Source organism: Lagopus muta, chromosome 5, assembly GCF_023343835.1.
Source record: "Lagopus muta isolate bLagMut1 chromosome 5, bLagMut1 primary, whole genome shotgun sequence".
NCBI classification, from domain to species: Eukaryota; Metazoa; Chordata; class Aves; order Galliformes; family Phasianidae; genus Lagopus; species Lagopus muta.
Window position 1 is genome coordinate 15,913,309 of NC_064437.1, and position 19,999 is coordinate 15,933,307.

General features: G+C 42.2%; 1 protein-coding gene across 4 annotated transcripts in view; it reads left to right on the forward strand.

The window, feature by feature from the left end:
- Positions 1 to 1,895: 1,895 nt before the first annotated feature.
- Positions 1,896 to 19,999, forward strand: part of MTF2 (metal response element binding transcription factor 2) — a 28,257-nt gene continuing 10,153 nt past the window's right edge. For 2 of the 4 annotated variants that reach the window (XR_007376967.1, XM_048944400.1), the window contains exons 1-9: positions 1,899 to 2,104; positions 13,758 to 13,956; positions 14,102 to 14,183; positions 15,626 to 15,721; positions 16,085 to 16,185; positions 16,495 to 16,643; positions 17,377 to 17,472; positions 18,778 to 18,846; positions 19,600 to 19,723. Coding sequence is in view for 3 of the 4 variants with exons in the window: in XM_048944400.1 (XP_048800357.1) it covers positions 2,100 to 2,104; positions 13,758 to 13,956; positions 14,102 to 14,183; positions 15,626 to 15,721; positions 16,085 to 16,185; positions 16,495 to 16,643; positions 17,377 to 17,472; positions 18,778 to 18,846; positions 19,600 to 19,723 (921 nt within the window). In the remaining variant the exon portion in view is untranslated. Of the gene's footprint in view, positions 2,105 to 13,757; positions 13,957 to 14,101; positions 14,215 to 15,625; positions 15,722 to 16,084; positions 16,186 to 16,494; positions 16,644 to 17,376; positions 17,473 to 18,777; positions 18,847 to 19,599; positions 19,724 to 19,999 lie in introns of those variants that run through there. The other 2 variants (XM_048944401.1, XM_048944402.1) reach the window with 2 other exon arrangements.

Consider the following 19,999-nt stretch of genomic DNA (forward strand, 5'->3'; position numbering starts at 1 on the left):
GGGACTGTGTAACTGTTTGCTTACTATTGCTGCTCGCTTCTTTGCCCCATGTATACCAGTGATAAGAAGTGATCCTTCTGCTGCTGCAGATTTAGGCTTGCTGACTTGAGCATTTTCACTTGAAATCCATTTGTAAAGGGTCATTTGCCCATTTCTGGTGGGATTTCCAGTCCTGTAACCATCTGGGCAAGGGAACAATGACAGTGACCCTTCACCACAAATCTCTCCTGGTTTACTGGCAGCTGAACTATGCCACCTGTGTTGATGTGCACCCCTGTCCTCAGACAGAGCAGGCTGGTGGCAGCTGCACAGTCCTTGCTCTAGAAAGGCACTTCTCCGATGCAGGTTCTGTGACCCACCGAGCTGATTAGAAAAGGATGTTCTGAGCAGCAGGAGGAGGTGGTGATGAGTATGTGTGAGGTGTATGGCTTGGAATTCTAATTCTGAAAGCAAAGATGGAGAGTTTTAAATGGTTTTACTTAGGGTTTGGCTATAAGATCACTTGTTACTCCTTGAATATAATAGAAGAAAATTATTATGTGGAATCTAGGTTGTGGGAAAATATTGATGTATTCTGCTGTGCCCAGTGAGAGTGTGAATGGTGACAGGTTTTGGGAGCAACACTAGTTTTGCTAGCATAAATGCTGTAATAGCACACTAATTAGACCCCAATTATTCTGTAATACAGGGATTCTTCATTTCTTTCAGTGCCGCTTTCTGATAATGATACATCAGCAGTAACTTCTGGCTTTGCGGCAAGAGCTGCTTTATGGTGGAACGAGGCCATGCAGCTGTGCAGTCATGCTGGAGTTGAGCGTGTTGGTTTTGGGAACTATTGTACAGAGAAAGGATAGAGCTGGCATGTGCACATGTGGTCAGGAACTTGTGTGTGTGGCGGTGATGCTGATGCCGAAACAGTGTAAATCAGAAAAGAGGGATTTTGATAAGTTTTTATTGGAGTCATTTCAGAGCTGCAGCAGGATGAGAGGCTGCTCAGCCCCCTGGTATTCTGCGGGTTGGCCATGCGCAATCACAGCTGTTGCTGCCTGGGAAGCTGCTGAGCACTGTGTCTGACACGTCTGTTGTGATTACAAACTACATCTTTGCATGCAGGCGCAAAGATGCACTTATCTCATCGAGTGCCATTTATTTTCTACCGATCTCCATCTCTGGCACCAGTGGTGCCCAAGTGCCGCTTGGAGAAACGGGCCCTCTGACTCGTGCAGCTCTGAGAGAGCTGCTCGCTTGGAACTTGGATTCAGAACGCTCGTGGGCCAGAAGGCATGCGGAGCACGAGCACTGGCTCACAGCAGCTCACCTGGGGCTGGCCGAACGCCTCAACTAAGGCTGCCCTAGCGACCCAGCCCGCGAAACGCGAGCTGCTCGCGGCCCGCTGCGCCCGACCGTCCCGGCTGTAGGAAAGGGAGTTGCAGTCGGGCTCCGCTTCCAAAATGGCAGCGCGCCGCGGTGCCCGACTGGGGCCGCACGCGCCCCGCCCTGCCGCCCAGGCCTGCTGCCGGGCTGCGCTCGGCTCCCGCCCCGCCGGGACCGTTCCCCCCGCGCCCGAACGCCGCGGCGAAGGAACCCGCGGCCGCACGGCCCTCGGGTGGCAGGGAACAATAGGTAGCCGCCGGCGGCGCAGAGCTAGCACCGGCGCTGCTGCAACGAGGCCCGGCCGTGGGCAGCGATACCGCTCGGAACGCGAGCCCAAAGTAGTCCCTCTTTGTTCACGACGGCGAAGGTTCCGTTCCACCTGTGTCCTTCCGCCGCGGCGCCGCTCCCCCCCGCCCCCGGCCGCGGAGCCGCCTGTCGGCGCAGGCGGGGCCCGCCGGGGCGGGGCCGCGGCTCTTTGTGCTCCCACAATGCACCAGCTTCTCCTCCGCGGGAAACAAAAATGGCGAGGGGCTGCGCCGGAGCCGGGCTGGCCGTGAGGCGGGTCTGACCCCTCCCCCGCCTCCCTTCCTCCGCCGCGCCGCGGGCACCGCGCCCGGGGGGGGCTCGCTGCGCACCGAGGGCCCGGCCGCAGCGCGGCGCCGGGGGGAAGCTCCCGAGCTCGCCATTTCCCTGCATGAGGCGGTTGGCACCACTGGAGAGACCGAATGAGGTGAGGGGTGGGGGGGGCGGGGAAGGACGGACGGAAGGGAGGGAGGGGCGGCGGCGGCGGCGGCTGCGTGGGGTGGGGGGCGGGGGGCGGGGGCGCGTCCCGCGGCTCGGGCCGCCGGTACCGCATCGCCTCTCCTCGGCCCCGCTCCGCCTCTCCTCGGTCCGCTCCGGGCCTCGGCTGGGGGTTCCCCGCAGGCGGCGGGGCCGTTCCGTCACCGACACAAAGGAAGCGGCGCTGCGACGGCTCGGGGGGCTGCGGCGGGGGTACCGGCCCGAGCCGGCTGCGGTTCGTCCTCGGCTGCGGGTGTTGTCCGAAAAGGCGACGGCCGCTCGGGTGCGCGGGAGCGCACAAAGCGCCGCTGGGTTCTCTCTCCTCGCTGGGTTCGTTTCGGCGCTTTGCCTCGCGGTCTGTCAGAGCGGAGCCATTTGATCGTGTTTTGAAGCTCGCATTTTAAGTTCGTTTCGGTACGGTGACTGCGGCGGCCTGAAAGACGCGCCGTGACGCGTTAGCTCTCCTTTCCTTCTGGGATTGCGTAGGAAGAACGGGTTGGTACCTCTGGTACCCGAAGGCACGGTGTGGTACCGCGGCGGTGCTGTGCCCGGGAGCGCTGGTGCGGGGCCCGCACAGCTCTGTAAGGCCATCTGCACAGCTCTCTTCTGGCTTACGGCGGAAAGGAAGGTGATCTGTGCGTGGTGCCCGAGCTGTCAGAAGCATGAAATAAAAGGAAAGTAGCTTGTCTCCTTTTTGTTGTTTGTAATCAGGTTGCTGAAAGCAAACGTTCCGGTGTTTGTTCTGAGAGCTCGTTACAAAAACTTGGGAATGTTTGAGGTTAAAAGAAGGGAGGAAAAAGATGTAGTTCAGGAGCATTAGAATGCAGGTTAAAATATGTATGCGTTGTTAATTTAAAGAGAGAAAAAGAATAAGGGGACACACAAATAGAAAAGATAAAGCGTGTAGTAAAGTACTGAAAGGAGGAGTGTCTGCGAAGAGCTACATGGTAGCGTGATGTGGGTCTGAACTGAGGCCATTACACAGCAGTGTTTTCTGAAGTTAATTCTTGCTTAATAGGATATGGGAAGGAACTTGTTGAAGCTACAGAGTTGTGCCCTGAGAAACTCTAAGAGAAGCGTTTGTTGCTTCTGAAAGGTTATCTTTATGTGGCTGGTTACGGGTTGTTGAGGGGTGTGTGTATATGTGCATGTATTTATATAAATGTGTATATGTACATAAATACGCAGCAGTTGAAGATGATGTCAAGACTTGGGTTAGATATGTTTGTCCTTCAGTGCAGTAGGAGATGAGGTGAAACGTACAAGAAGACAGCCATGATAAGTATGATGCAGTTCCTTTACTGTGAAGAGTGGGTGTATGAATTCCGTGGAGAGAGATGTGAACGAAGATAGTGCAACAGGCGCCTGAAGTTGCTTTAAAGCACATTTTACACAACAAAATGAGTGGTAAAGGAGAAAGCTCAATTGGAAGAAATAAGAGTAACTGAAACCCAGTGGAAATCTTTACTTAGTTTGGAAATTGGCATTTACTGTCTGTGCAGCTGATCTCTGAGCTTATTGCAGAATTGGTTTTGCCATCTTTACAGACCTTCTTTGCAGGAAACAGAGGGGAAGTGTGTCTTTGAGTAAAGCACATCAGGAGAACTTTGAAACCATGGATAATGCTGGAGGGTCCTTTGCAGAGTGATATGTGTTACTGGAAGTACTGAAACTTGTGTAATTTATGTTTTAAACAGTTTGCACATCAAGTTGATAGTCTCTTCCTAGAAGGTAGAATCTCTTATGAAATGAGATGAAGAGGTGTCATTTGCTCTGAGATACAAAGAGCACAATAACAGTCCTTGATAGAGCAAATTTTCAGCTACGAAAGGCTGTTTTTCAATGTAGCCATCACCAGAAGCTGTGCATTTTCACCAGCGGTCAGCAAGAGCCTGCATGATGCATTCACACAAATCTGCACCGGCAGAGGTGGCCACTGTCACCACTGCTGAAACAGCACCCACTGCCTCACTGTGCTCACATCCACTGTTTGATCCCCATAAATGGTCAGCAAGTTGTGACGACTATTAGTGGGTTCCATTTTTTTCATGAAGGATTTCAGTGACTCACCTTTGCTTCATATGTAGTTCCATGTCAGACACCATTTTGTCAGGCTGTCCCTTTGCTGCCATCTGTTGCACAGCAACAACATGTAATGGGATATTGGTGGGAAGGTTCAACCTCTACTGCTGTACCTCCAACATGCACCTCTCACACTGCAGGCCAACGTAATAAAATAGGAGGCACTACTTTTGGAACGGCCCTCATAATACTTCATTCTTTGTTTTAATTTCATTAATTTTTAATTTCATGCAGTGCTCATAAAAGTCACAGTTTTTGTCAATAAAGAAATAAATAAAACCTTTAAAGAAAGAAATTCATCTTTGTGAGTTTTGATCACTTCTGATTTCTTTTCCTTTCCAACACAAGTCAGTGCGTTGTCTGTAATCTTAGCTGCCCACACAGGTGCTCATCCCATGCTCTTTTAGCTGCGTTGCTGGGCGTGCTGTGTTTGGATACTGAAGAGAACCAAAAGGCAGTTGTGATCAAGGGGATGCTGCCTGAATGTTTAAGGGAAGATCTCAATATGATCGTTCTCTCCTTAATATTGCCTTCTTCCTCTTTTTGTGTGTAAACACATGATCCATCCCAAACAAAGTGCTACTGCCCTGTTTCCCTGCATACTTCACTGTGTAGGGAAATATGTTCTGTTATGGTCTTTTGGAGACTAATCCTTTGGCCTTGCATATCAAATAGAATTTGAAAACTTCCAGTTATTTCTTGAGGGTGGGCTTGAGCAAATAGAACCTGAATCACAAATGATTGTATAGCTAGCTAGCCACCAGGATAAGTGTTCTTCCTTTTTGTGGTATGAATCAATCCTGTTTCAGAAGGTCATGAGATTAGGAAGTAGCGGTCATAAGGGATCTCAAGAGGTCTTTGGTTCTAAGCAGTCCATCTTCAGCCACTGCACCAGGGTGTGATCCAATCAGCCCTTGAAAGACTGCAGTGATGGAGGCACCCAGCACCTCATAGCCTGTTCAACTGCCAAACTGTCCTTGTAGGAGAAAAAACACCTACCCCTGCATCTGTCAGAAGCTATTTGTTTAGCTTCCTGCTATGCAGTATTGTGAACTGGCTTGTCCCATCCTGATAATCCTCTCATAGGTTGCTGCTAGACCTCCCTAAAGCTATTTCATCTCTGGTCTCAACAAGCCCAGTTCCCTCAGCTTCCTCTCACAAACAGACCCACCACGCAATACACTACGCACTGTCTGGTGAGTTCAGAGTAGAAAACAATAATCGTTTCCCTTCAGTCTTCCTGCTTGACTTCTTTCTAGTGCACGATTCATGAACCTGACTACTTATCAGCTGGATGAGTTGCTGGTTCTTAGTTCTTATTACTGCTTTAAAAAAAAAAAAAAAAAAAAAAAAAAAGTACCATGTCTATCAGGTAATGTGATATACTTTTGAAAGCATAGAACTACTAAAAAAACAGAAATAACAAAAAATCTCCCCTGACAAAGCAATGAAAAAATGTTCCGTGATGAGTGTGCAGTTCTTTAAAGTGTCTAACCAGACAGAAAAACTCAGACCAAAATCTTAGCCAAAATGCAAGTCTCCTTCCAGCGATTTAAAAAGGAAACAAACAATCCTATTCGGATAGTAATGTACTGAATGAAAGTAACTTACTGTCGTGAGAAATTTTAACTTGTTTTCAAGGAGCACCTTGAATAGAAAGTGGCTGCCCTGAAGTCTCTGATGGTGCTGGATAAGTCTTGCTGCCCTAAACAGTACTTAACCTTCTATCTATGATTGGATTTGTTAAGTGTTACTTACTTGAGTGGCATTCGAACTGGCTTTTGTTGCACAAGTTTAAATAAACGTGTGAACTTGACTCCTACCATCCATGGGAACAGACAGGCTGCTTTCAGGAGCACTGTGATAACTGTGTGATGTTCTTGTGAGACTGCTCTTTATCTTCGGTTGTGGGGAACAGGGGTAATCAGCGATGACCTGAGAATGGCAGATGTTCAGTGTGTTTTCAGAACTGTCCAAAAGGTCAAGCTAGGGAAACACGGCTGGTTAGGCTCCTGTTGGCCAGTGGAACAGGGCCCTGGGAGGAGAGTGTGGGGCTGCCATCACTGCAGGCCTTCAGGGCTGGCTGGGTAAACCTGCAGCAATCTGGCCTGGTGGATGAACTGAGCAGAACGAGGGACCTCTGACATCCTTTATAACCTGAATTATTCCATTATCTTCAACATCTGCAAAAACTGAAAGGAAAAAAAAATAGAATATGTATCTACTCTAGTGTTTGTCTAGGCTGAGTGATGGCTAGGTTAGTAGATGATATGGCTTAGGCTTTTTATTGTGCCAGAATATGAAGTAGTATGAAGGTAGGGAGCTCAAATGTATCATATAGATGTTCTGTGTCACTGCAGGTTTGAAGTAGCATGAAAGGATAGGCTATATCTCGATTTATATTGGATCTTCTGCTTAAAAAAACATAATGGCAGCTTTTTGATTGTATGGTAATGAGTCGTGGTCTGAACCACTGATTGAGCACCTGGGGAAAGGACCTGGTCAGCCCTGGCAGCACAGGTGAAGGTAGTTCAGGTGTGTGACCAGAAGGGGTGGATCCTGGCTGCACCCTTCTCGGACCTCATTTAAGGGCTGATTGCCACTGAGGTAGGATCTCTGGTTGGAGGTGTTTTTCTTGTGGAGTTTTCCCCGCACCCTTCAGAGACGGGTGAGCACTTTTCTTCTTCCTTTGTAACACCTTTCCATTCACACTTGTCTCTTTGTTACTACGCCTCGTGTATTGCCGTTCTGCCACACTGATCTTTCTGGCTGTTGCACTAATATAATAGACTGTTCCCGTATAATTGGAAGAATGACTGTCAATAAATTTGCTGTTGGGACAAAGAAGTAATAACAAATGAACTTGTTGGGCTTTTGAATCGAACTGGTCCTAAGTTTGGGTTTGGGGCAGTCAGAGGGAAGTTTCCTGCTCAATCTTTTGTCTCTGTTGGCCCAGCCCGATCAATCTGTATGGGGAAGGTGTATTGCTGGCACGGTGAAGGGATATTGTTCAACATGAAATCTGATAAATGGGAGAGATGATACAAGGAAGGGGAGAAGAAACATGGCTGGGATCCAGTATCTCTAGCTGTGAAGAAGGTGTTGGATCCCAGTATCAGGCTAGCAGCTGCAGAGGGAGCATGGCTTTGGACTTGGGTATGCAGCAATGGTGCTAGGTAAACAAGCCTGCAGTTTGCAGAACAGCTTGGTTCCCCTTTTCTGCTGCCCTTTGGCTGTAGGCTCCTGCTTCTTTCTGGTATTGTCTTGTCACCCAGCCTCTCCGTAAAGTGCCTTGACCTGCTTAAAATACCAGAGAACGAATCCTTATTAAGGGAAAGAAAGGGATAGAAAGCTTATGGAGAAGTCAGCCTATCATTCCAGAGCTGGTGGGAGGGAGTGTGAAGTGTCCTGAGCTCTGTGCATTCTGTGTCTTTGTTAGGCTCTCCCCTCCTTCCTCTACTTCTGTTCCCTATGGCATGCTAACAGTACTGTGCTATGAAGAGCAGAACAGGCTGCTGGCATTTTACAGCCCTTATTTGTGGTTCGGGGTGGTTTTTTTTCTTGTTGAGAGTAATGGAAGTAAACTTTTCCTGTAACGTTAGACAGAATAACTGAAACTGAAAGGGTGAAGCTACTTCTCATCAGAATAAAATGATTACCTCTGGTTACTCCAAGTTCATTTTCTAGATCTTCTGTGTAACACCATGTTTGCCAGCTTTGAGATAGCTTTAGGACCTATGTGAGTTGCCTCAGTAGGATACAGTGTGCGCTTGCATAAACATAAATGTTAAAATGTCTCATTTCTGAACTGAATTCCTTTCTTCTGAGCCTGCTGGGCTCTCCAGGCTTGGTTGTGCTTCAGTGTGGTTTGTATTTACTGGGAATAAACTAGTAATAAGGTCCTTGTCATGACTTCTCAGCAGATGAAAATTATCTCCTAATATGTTTTGGGCACTTAGTTGTTAATACTTAATGTTTTTAAATTGACTTTCAATGTCTGTCTGTGCTTGTAGGGTGGCTATCATCTGCAGCTGGTAGAATATTTGTGAGTTGCACAGTCCTCGTGGAAGAGCACTTAGAATGGCACAGTCTGCCAATGAAGAGCTCTGTAGTTCAGTGTATGCTCTGCAGTGCCAGCTGAGGGAGTTCCTGTCCCTGGCTGCTTGTTTGCACTGCGCTGGTGTGCTGACAAGCCGTCCTGCGAAACAAGGCAGAGAACTGAGCTGGCTGAAGAAATAACTATCAGGGGAGTAGTTCTTAACAGGAGTGTCTCAGAGCCGTTGTTATGACTGAAGGAGTTTGGGAATATGAATAACCTATCCTGGCATTGCTGTATTTGGAACAAGATGTTAATCCGCTTGGATAGGAGGGGCTGAAAGCTGCTATCCTCTTCACGTGTTTTTTTTTTTTTTGTTTTGTTTTGTTTTTCCCCAACTTCTCTGCTTCTTTTACAGTGCTTCTGTGAGGTATTTTGTGAACAGTCAGACTTGCTAATCTCCAGTAAAGTTATGAGACATTCTCACACAAAAACCTAGTTTTGATTTTATTATATACGATGTTATGCACAGAGTGTCATCGTTCAGTAATGAGACTGAAACAGCATTTAGCAGCTTGCTTCTGGAGGGAATTTGCCATTCCTGTTGACTGAGTGACAGCTGTCTCCTCCTACTGCAGCGTGTGACTGTAACTTGATTCATGGAGTAGATGAATGAGTAAAAGGTCCTCTGGTTGTCTTGCTTGAGGATGTATTTGTGATCTAGGCCCTGAGGTGAAAGAAAAATCAGTGAGCGTTATCAGTATTTGATGAGACTACCTTATTAAGGAATGGTGAAAGTGTATTTCCATTTTGAAGCGTATTTCAACAAGCAGACAAATTTTACTGAATCCCTCCACTAACTTCTGAAAAATTGCATGGATATTTAAGTACTTTCTTTGTATTTTAAGTGCTTGAATGAGAGTACAGCCACGACATAGACAGTGTTGCATAAAGCACATAAAGCTTTATATGTGGTTAAGTTGGACGTCTTGTATGCCATGCAGTGTAGCTTAACTGTACAAGTTAAATGAGACAAGGTAGGTTTTTCTCTCAGATCTTTCTTCTTTTTCCCAGAAAGACACTTGTTTAGCACTTTGCCTTGAGCAGGGCTGGGAGAGCAATTTTAAGGTGGTGGGTTAAATGTTACTAAATTTATTGGTAGGAATGGTAGGAAGGTACTATGGAGGTGGCACTAGGCAAGACTTGGGAAACAAGTTCCTTAAAAAATGCAGACCACTTGGATTAATTTCAAAATTGTTAAGCAAGAAATTAACATCAATTTGCATTTTCATTTAACTTCCTACCAAAATTGTTTCTAATGGTTGGTGTGATTTTTCTGGTAATGGTTTGTTAATTAAAATCAATCCGCTAAAACAGGATCTCTTGCTGCTTCATCTCTTATCAAAGCTTGGAAGAGGTGTTTTGCTTAGAAGGGGTTCCTGATCCTCATGGAAAGGAGCTGCTGAGCTAGCTGCAACTGTCAGCATACTGCAATAATTAACCCTGTTTTCAGTCTACGCGTTATGTTAAACTGGAAGCTGCTGGAGCAGAAAGTGCTTTGTGAGCCGTTGTCACCAGTGCAGCAGTGCTGCCTCTGCCAAAGCGCTCAGTGTGGGGGTGGAGAAGTGCCTGCTTTAATGCCTCCCACCTGCATGGGGTGTGAGTCAAAATGCTTCAGTAAGTTTCTAAGTCCTTGTAGAGCGCTTCGTTCCAGAAAAAAATACACAAGGCGTTTTTGTTACTCTTTAATTGGTGTTAAGGTTCAAACTTCTGTGTTAAAAAGTCTTTGAAAGCTTATGATGTTCTTAAGTGAAAGTCAAAATATATTGCTTGTTGATTTTTAATTTAAAAAAATAAGAAAATCTGTAGTGGGTAGTATATTAGTAAATGAATGATTGCATCTCTTTACTTCGCCCAAGATCTTTCAGACTTTTTTTGTGTACCGGGGGAAAAAAAGTCACCAATATGGCTTTTCAGCTGCTTTCTCAAGTTTTATTTATAAAGCTGAAAAAAATCTGGAAAGAACATCTTTGAATGAAGAGAATAGTCTGTCAAAACGCTCACTGAAGTGTTTCAAGCCTAGTCAATTTACTTTAGATGATTTGAAATGCACACTGCAGTTTGTTGACCAGTTTAATAAGCTAAATCATGTTCATAGGTGTAACTTGAATCATAGAATCATAGGCATGGGCATCCACAACCTCCTTGGGCAATCTGTTCCAGTGCTTCACCACCTTCTGAGTGAAAAACTTCCTCCTAATATCTAAACTAATCCCCTCCTGTCTTAGTTTAAAACCATTCCCCCTTGTTCTATCACTATCTACCCTCATAAACAGCCATTCCCCCCTTCTGTTTATACACTCACTTCAAGTACTGGAAGGCCACAGTGAGGTCTCACTGCAGCTTTCTCTTCTCCAAGCTAAACAATCCCAGTTCCCTCAACCTTTCCTCATAGGAGAGGTGCTCCAGCCCTCTGATCATCTGTAGTGCCCTCCTCTGGACTCGCTCCAAGATTCCACATCTTTCCTGTACTGGGGGCCCCAGGCTTGGACGCAGCACTGCAGATGGGGCCTCACAAGAGCCGAGTAGAAGAGAACAATCACCTCCCTCTCCCTGCTGGCCACCCCTTTTTTAATGCAGCCAGGTCACAGTTGGCCTTCCAGGCCGCAAGCGCACACTGCTGGCTCATGTCCAGCTTCTTGTCTACCAGGACCCCAAGTCCTTCTCTGCAGAGCTGCTCTCAAGGGGATCTTCCCCCAGTTTGTATAAATACCTGGGATTGCCCCGACCCACATGCAGCACCTTGCACTTGGCCTTGGTGAACCTCATTAGGTTCTCATGAGTCCACTTCTCCAGCCTGTCCAGACTGAAGTGTTTGGATACTTTAATACTTCCTTATGACAATTCCTTTCCAAGAAAATAATTGCCAGCAGAGAGCAGGGTATAGTTTCATGGCTGTTTCTAGGCAGTTTTGAGCAAAACTTGCCTGCCTTTGAACATTGTGAAAATCTCTTGTGTTATGCTGGCTGGACTGTCTGTGTACTCAGGTTTGAGGAGCTGATGGAATTTAAAACCTTTCCTTCCTGTGTTCACTGGCTGACTTCAGATGTATTTATTTATGTGCCCGTTTGGTGCTTTTTTATGAAAGCAGTTGAACAGAAAAAAAAAAAAATGGAGAGAAAGAAGGTGCTTGCTCATGTGTTGAGGGCTGGGGCCTGTTTCAAAGGCTCTTCTAGAACTTAAAAGCATTATACAAGACAGGGCAAAATCTTGAAGTGGTATACAGAATATGGTAAATTTAAAATGTAAAAATGTTCTAAGGATAAGATTCAGAATAGTGCAGAAAGTAGCTGTTCAAACATCAAGAACTTCAAGCTTCTAAGGGACCTGATAATGAAGGAGATCCAGGTTGGACACTAGGCAAAAATTTTCTCGGCAAGAGGTGGTGGTAGTGTGTTGGAGCAAGAGGTGGTGGTAGTGTGTTGGAGCAAGAGGTGGTGGTAGTGTGTTGGAGCAAGAGGTGGTGGTAGTGTGTTGGAGCAAGAGGTGGTGGCAGTGTGTTGGAGCAAGAGGTGGTGGCAGTGTGTTGGAGCAGACTGCATGGGGAGGTCACTGTTCTTGGAGGTGTTCACAGAATGTGGAGACTTGACATAGAGGGACTTGTTTTAGGCTTGGTGGTGAAGTGTTAGTGGTTGGATGACATCATCTTAGAGGTCTTTTCCAACCTTAATGTTTCTATGAAATGGCAAATGAAATCTGATGTGAATACAGTACACAGAGGGAAGAGAAGAAGTTGCTATGGGCTGCCTTTTTGCAGTTAGAATGAATATCTGGAGTTTCTAATCAGTATCTGACATGTTTAATTCAGTGCCTCATTGCAGCACTGGGGGAAAAGGCTGCAAGTGTTATTCCTGGGAGAGACGAGAGAATAAAAAATGACCTGGGCTGAAGGCTTAGCTGCAGCTCCTTTGTTGTAAATTTGAACTTGGAATCTTCAGCTGTCGTCAGAAGTTGCAACAGGACTTGAGAGAAGCGATGCCACTGTTAAGTAGCTTTCATGTGACAAGTGGCAGAATTCATGGGATTTTATTTGGCAAATAAGTCAGGGTGGGTCTAAAAATCACTACTGGGGCATAAAGGGAGAAGCTGGAGAATGATGAAGGGCATCAAATGAAATTAAGTGGTGCTGGTTGTGACACAAGCCTGAAATTTTGCTTAATGTATTAAACAAAACAAGGAAACTTGCATAATCAAATTCCATTAACATTGTGGAAGAAAAATGAATGATTATTCCTGTTTTATTTGAGTATTGTAAGTAAATAATGAACTTAAGGAGGAAGGCTTCCTGTCTCCTTGAAACTTCAGTGTCTCTAATGTCTGGCTATAAGTTTTCATTGAACTACATGGGACACTGGCTCACCTAGTTTTTTTGCTGGTCTGTGTTCAGTTGTTACTGCTGCTTATAATAACGTACCTGTGCTAGCCTCAGTGAGGTGAAACTTCAGTCTTTCAATAGACTTTATGCCATCTAGCTCCTTCATTTTCTTTTATATCCTTATCATAGTTATAGGTGCACTTTGTTTCCAAAGAGAAAATACGATTGGATATGGGATTGGTAACTCAGATTGTGCTTAGTAAGCATGAAGTTTCTTCCACCTGCCTTTTCTGGACCTATTTTATAATTCACTGTTGTTTTTTTTTATATATATTTTGCATGGGATGTACTGCTTGGTTTGATTTTCGTGTCTGAAGAAAGATTAAAAGAACTCATGCTTTTCCTTGGTGTTTTTTTTTTTTTTTCCCTGAATGATTCTAATAGAGGATAAACCTGTAGTTTCCATTAGTCATCTAACATACAGGCATTATTCTTGTGCTGGAAACCTTGACAGCTATGTTTAGCAGTAAAGCACAGTGCTGTGTTGGATGTACTTGAATTAGCATAGAACTTTGGGCAGCGCAGTGTTGGTTTTTTTCCCTCTTATGTATGTTTATGTTTGTTATATTATTCCAAGTAGCTAGCTGCTGAGCACCATGTTTACAGTAGACTGCAGCTTTCATTATCAAAGTAATAGGGTTGGCTTGGGACCCTTTCAACTTCCTTGGAATTCTAGAGATCTGTCAGTGTCGTGAGTGATGAATGTTTTGCATATGCAATCCTTCATCAAATGTATTTGGTGAGGTCTGGTGACTTCATGAAGAGACTGGTAGCTGGAAGGCTTGTCTCCCCATCTCTGTTCACATTATTTAGTTTCACATAGTATTTCTCTTAGATGTAAACTTGTCTCTTTTTCTCTCTCTGCATGTATTTGAAGAGGTACTACTTATTACTAAAGCTGTTTAAGTCTGAAGACATGACCAAGTTTTTAGTTACCTGAAGTTCTGGAGATTGCTAAATGAGTTATAGTTGTGAATCATTCATATTGGAAAGAGCTGCTTTATCTGATTGTTATTTAGTTTACCTTTTCTCTTGGTTCTCTTGTTTTAGAGACTCTACAGCGGTGGGTAATTCACTGGTCCATAAGCGGTCTCCTTTACGTCGAAGTCATAAGGCATCAGCATCCTCACCCAAACTGTCATTACGTGATGGACAGAAAGCCAAAAAGCCACTGTGTAAATTTGAAGAAGGTCAGGATGTCCTAGCTAGATGGTCAGATGGCTTGTTTTATCTTGGAACTATCAAAAAGGTAAATATTTGTTCAACTTCACTGCAGTTCTGTAGTATGGTATGTTGGTTGAGTCAGACCACATTATTGCTCCACTTAGTTAAGATTAAATACGTTCTTTTACTTAGTCCTTTCTCATGGATTCCATTGTATTCATGTTTTCCAGATAAACAAACTGAAACAGAACTGCTTCATTATATTTGAGGACAGTTCCAAGTCTTGGGTTCTCTGGAAGGACATACAAACAGGCAAGAACTTCAGTGAAGTAGTCGTTGTTTGGTATTTTATCTGTTTAGATTACTATATCTGTTAAAATAAATTGTTGCATTGTATTCATTTTTCTAAAAGAACAGTGTAGTTTAAAGTGATGCAGGATAATGCATCAGGCAAGTTAATACACAATTTCTTTTTGAAAACTCTAGATCATTACAGTTACTTCTTTGTGTAACTGTGTAGCAGAGAAAACGCTTCCAAAAAGTAATTGCATTTGTTTATTTTGGTGGTGGAGTGTAATGTGGTCTCAACAGAAATCTCACAGAACCTCATTTGCATTGAATTTATTCTGTTTTCAGTTGAAACAGCATAGCACAGAAAGAAAGCAAAGATTTGAAAATGCTAAATTTAAATGGAATTATCATATTTAAAAGTAGCACCATAACTGTGTAACAGAAACCATTACAGGTTTGGAGGTATTCATGTACTCTAAAGAAATGCTCATCAAGTGAGATGTCTGTTTTCTATTAACTTCAATTTTTCGGATGTTTGGAGGAGTAGCAATTATTACAATAACCTAATGCTAACAAAGTGTTATGACAATTTCAGTGACAATTTCAGGTTTTGTCTGAAAATCAGTGGGAACTTGCTTGTCAGATAAAAGTAATGGAAGTAATGGAAGCTTCTTCTGATTCTTGATGTTTAAACAGACATTCTGATTTTTAATGAGAAAAGCTTTGTGTTCATAATGAGAAAAAACCAAATGCTTCATTTCTGATAATCTAAAATACTGCTGTTTGTTCTCTTGCTGTGCACTAATGGTCACTAATATGTTTACGGTAAGCTGAACATTAGTGCACAAGTATGATAGCACATAGACTGAATAACTTGTTTTAATCTAGATTGTTATACTGATATGTGGTGTCACTGAAGCAAAATTAGCTTTCCTTACCAGTAATCTTTTTTTTTTTTTTACTGGGCAAACCTATAAAAAAGGCATGCACGAAGTTGTGTATATTATGCATTGAGAAAGGAGAACAAGCTGCTGCAATGCCAAACTCTATCAATTTTTTTTCTATCAATTGTCCAGATAGGATTTGTTGATTTTTTTTTTTTTTTTTTTTTTTTTTCAGTCTGAATTTTTTCAGTCTACATTTGTGTTCCTTATTCACAGTTATTTAATTTTTATTGTTATTAAGGATCCATGGAATGTATAGTAAATAGACAACATGTAGCCTATATGAATCTGGTGACCTGTCAAATGATACAAATGCTTATAATAAGTCCATTCAAAGTGTCTGAGTTTATTTTTTGTTTGAGTGTTAGGCTCTGTAAAAATCTCTATCTACAATGCGTGGATCTGTAACTCATTTATAAAAACAAATCGTCTGCATGGTAATGGATCTGACTGCACTGTAGTCTGGAAATGATGACCAAAAAAAAAAAACCAAAACGACACACTTCTGTCTTTTTCTAGGAGCCACTGAAAGTGGGGAAATGGTCTGTACAATATGTCAGGAGGAGTATTCAGAAGCACCGAATGAAATGGTTATATGTGATAAATGTGGGCAAGGTAAATAGATTTTTTTCCTATTTCCTGCATTTTAAAAGATCTTTAATTTCTTTTCTGAAGGAAGTTGTTGACACGGTTACTGCTGACTGCGAGGCTGATCTTAAATGTCATAGCTCTTAGCGGCTATTAATAGGTCAGTGAATAATGGCAGTCCGTGTGACTATCGTGTATTCCCTATGGACAGTGAGTTGTTTTACAAAGATGATTTAAAAGATCATTTTGTTAGTAATCTTTTTGATCAGGTGTTTGGTACTCGGTCAAGGATAATGCGTTGTAGTTGCCTTAAAATTATCTAGAGTTACTTTTCCTTAAGGTTTTCTTTTGCCATTTTTATAACACCTTGGTTAATTATTTCTAATACAGGTTATCATCAGCTGTGTCACACACCAAATATTGATTCCAGCGTGATAGATTCAGATGATAAATGGCTCTGTCGACAGTGTGTTTTTGCGACAACAACGAAGGTGTGTTACTTGAAGTAGCACCTGATACATATTACTTACATAATTGTTTCAAATTAAAATCAGAAATTCCTCTTCTTAATTTGATGTGAATGGGAAAGTTGTGTATTTTGGAGATAAATATTAATTTTAGAAATAGGTGACATTTGTCTTTGAATTAGCTTTTAAGTAAATATGCTAGGATACTAAAGCATAAGTATGTATGAGAGCATTTGGTTGGATTATAGACAAATTTTGGTAAGTGTAAAATTGAAGTATTTGAAAGTTTAAGGAATGTGCTGTTACTTTTGTAAACCAGTGTATTTATTTCAGAGAGGTGGTGCGCTTAAGAAAGGACCAAATGCCAAAGCACTGCAAGTCATGAAACAGACTTTACCATATAATGCAACAGACCTTGAGTGGGATGCGGGTCATAAAACCAACGTCCAGCAGTGTTACTGCTATTGTGGAGGACCTGGAGAGTAAGTAAAGTGATGATCTGTGTCAACTTTTCTCCATAAGACACCTGACACCTGCAAACCTTGATTCTGGTCCTGAAGACAAACACTTTTGAAGTTCTTTGAATGTTTTTAGAAAGGCGTGCTTATGAAACATTGCCTGTTAATTTAAGTTTCTATAGATATAAACAGTGACACTCTGAAAAAGAAATGGGAATATTTTGTTGCTGTGTTATCATTTGGATTTGCACAGATACTTCACTGTTTGTTCATGTGAATAAAATTATGTTGAGTTGTTCCCTTGTGTTTGAGTCAGGTTTAATATTAAGGATAATGTGAGATATAACGTTACAGAACAGACAGAATTCTGCCTTATACTGTAATTATTATGAGGGTAGGGGGAAAAAAGGTTTTCTTTCTTGCGAGTCTTATGAGGAACAAGGACATCCAAATAGGTGGAGCTTGAATACTCTGATATCTGTATGAGTGAGTGGAGGAGTAAAGTAGCACTGAGAGTTTGAAGTCAGGGAAACTCAGAGTCATACAAGAAAGCAAAGTATTAAAACTTCTACTTAATTTATTCCTAGTCATTCTTCACTAGTAACTGTTCACTGTAGAACTAACTGATGCTGAAATGTTCTTTCAAATAGCAGTGAAAGTTACTTTGTGTCAGAAGATTCATTGCTATTTAATCTAAATATAATGAAGAGCCATTTTGAGTAACTTGTAATGCATCTTGTTTTTCTTTCTGTTGAAGCTGGTATCTAAAGATGTTGCAGTGCTGCAAATGTAAGCAGTGGTTCCACGAGGCTTGTGTGCAGTGCCTCCAAAAGCCAATGCTTTTTGGTGACAGGTAAGAACACTTGTGCTGTACTTCATTGTTGTTTTCATTTTAGTTAGGAAGAAGTATCTCATAGATGAACTTTTAATAAAGCGTGTGTAGTACTCAAGTGTTTTTCAAAAACATTGTGGTGAGTTTAGCATAGCAAATTACAGAAAACAAAAGGTGTTCAAGTACCGGGGGGGTGCTTTTTGTCATCTCTTTAAACAGAGATGTTGAACAGCCTTCAAACAAAAGAGAAAAAGAAAATTAGGGTGAGGTAATCAATGGATAGCTGATTTCAAACTTATTGTTATTGACTTAACTGTTTGTGGAGGTTCTTTATGCCATAGGCTACTAGGAGATCAGAAGTGTTAAAGCAGAACACCATAGTGGGCTTATAATAAAGATAAGGGTTTTCTAGATCTCACCGTGTAGTACATTAGTAACAGCACTTTTTGAGCGAGCACTTTGTGCTTTGAAGTAGGCAGTTGGTATGTGTGTGCCGAAGAGAAGATCTAGCAACTGTGTGAAAATGTGCCCTTAGCGGAACGTGGTAGATTAAATGTTTTCCTGCTTGTTCCATTCCTTGTAGCTCATCAGTGCTTCTGTTTCCATCTGACTCATCTAGGTCCCACTAACTGTTTTCCTGCTCACTTGGAATTACTAGTAGAGGGAACTGGAGAATCAGGAGGGATAGTCAGATGACAACTCCATATATTCTGTGTTCATGTGTGACGAGTGAAGCAAAAAGGAAATGAGAAAGGGCATTGGTCTGTGCTTTTGTTTTAGGAAGAGCTTGGAGTAGTTGAAGCGAACGAGAGAGAACACTGGATTAAAGAATCAAGGAGTGTATAATTTGTGATCTGTTGTGGTTTCGTTTCATCCTTTATTGTGCTGAATGTTTGTATGAAGAAATTGATATCTAGAAAGTGCTCTTTTAGAGGCATACTTGCTTAGGCTTCTAAATTTGAATGAAAGGAATAGGGACACTGGGGAGCACAGTCACTAGTCAGGGAAGAAAAGAAGGAAGATGTGGAATGTAAAATTTATGAAGTAGAGACCACTACTGGGTCAGATATAAGACAGTACACAGGAAATTGATAGCAGGTGAAGGGACTCAAATGTCATGTGGCTGGGTTTCTGGCGTACTTGATTTTTCATTTTTCCCCAGTACATCCTTGGAAAAAAAAAATCCCATGAAGAGTCCTTTTTGGAATTATAAGGTGGCAGTTTGTAATAAGTAGCATGTTAAAACATCTTGTATGTATGTATATGTGTGTACGGACACCCACAACCTAGTCACGCAGACATACATACGTGTATATATTTTTTTAGGTTTTATACATTCATTTGCTCAGTTTGCAGTTCTGGACCAGAATACCTCAAACGTTTACCCTTGAGATGGTAAGTGCAATTAAAGTAAATAATTGAACATATGTGCTGCTTTTCTTTTTGGTATTTTGATTTGCCTTGTTAAAAAGGAAATTCACATGCTGTCTTTCATCATTTCCTGAGTTCTTGTATAAACGGGCAGTTTTTCTTTCAAAGTTTATTCATAAATGCACATTTCTTTGCTCTTGAGTTCTCTTCGGATTTATTCCTAGAATTGTTCAGTAAAGTTGCACCTAAGTACTTGCTTGTTGTCTATTTGAAGATACCTAAGCAGAATTCCTTTATTTAGGCTTTGTCTCACTGTTAAATTAAGTGAAATGTGTTAAGTATAAAAGTAAACAGCTTGACATGCATTGTAGTGGTTTACTTGATGAAATTCCGTGTTGCAGTTTGAAGTACTTCAATTGTAGCTTGTATTAAGAATAATACCAACTTAATGGATGTATGTGCTGACAAGTGTAAGGTAAAAATTACCTTGCTAAATTGTAGTTCACTGGAATACTTAGATGAATTCAGAATTGTTTTGGATTTTAAAGAAGCGTAATGAGAATGTGAAGTGAGGCAGACATGCATGTATGATACAAAGCAGCAGCAGCCACATTAGGTAGAGAAATGATAGGAGATAACATAATGTTTCCTGGATTGAGTGTTCTGTGTTGTGCTTTATTTGTCTAACTACATTATGCTAATCCTTTTGAAGAAATTATGTCAAAGAAAAGCAGTTGGGGATTTTTTTTGGTGATTCTATATATTTCTGAATTCTAGGGTAGATATAGCACATCTATGCCTTTACAACCTAAGTGTTATTCATAAGAAGAAATACTTTGATTCGGAGCTTGAACTCATGGCATACATAAATGAAAACTGGGATAGATTACATCCTGGTGAGGTAAGTAGTTGGAATGTTCGTTCTTCCTCACCTTTCACTGTGCACGTGTCAGGGACCTATAAACTCTTCTATGTAAGATATTAAATTGATTATCTTAACATCTGGTAACTCCAAATGATAGAGATAATCTTCAATTTCCTTGTAGAATTAAAATATTTAAGTTGTGTATATTTTTCTGAGCTGTAAAACTTCATTTTATTGTTCGCATGGCAACTTTATTTTTTCACTCAACTGTTGATTCTGTAGCGTATTTTGTTTTTATTTTTTAATTGTCTC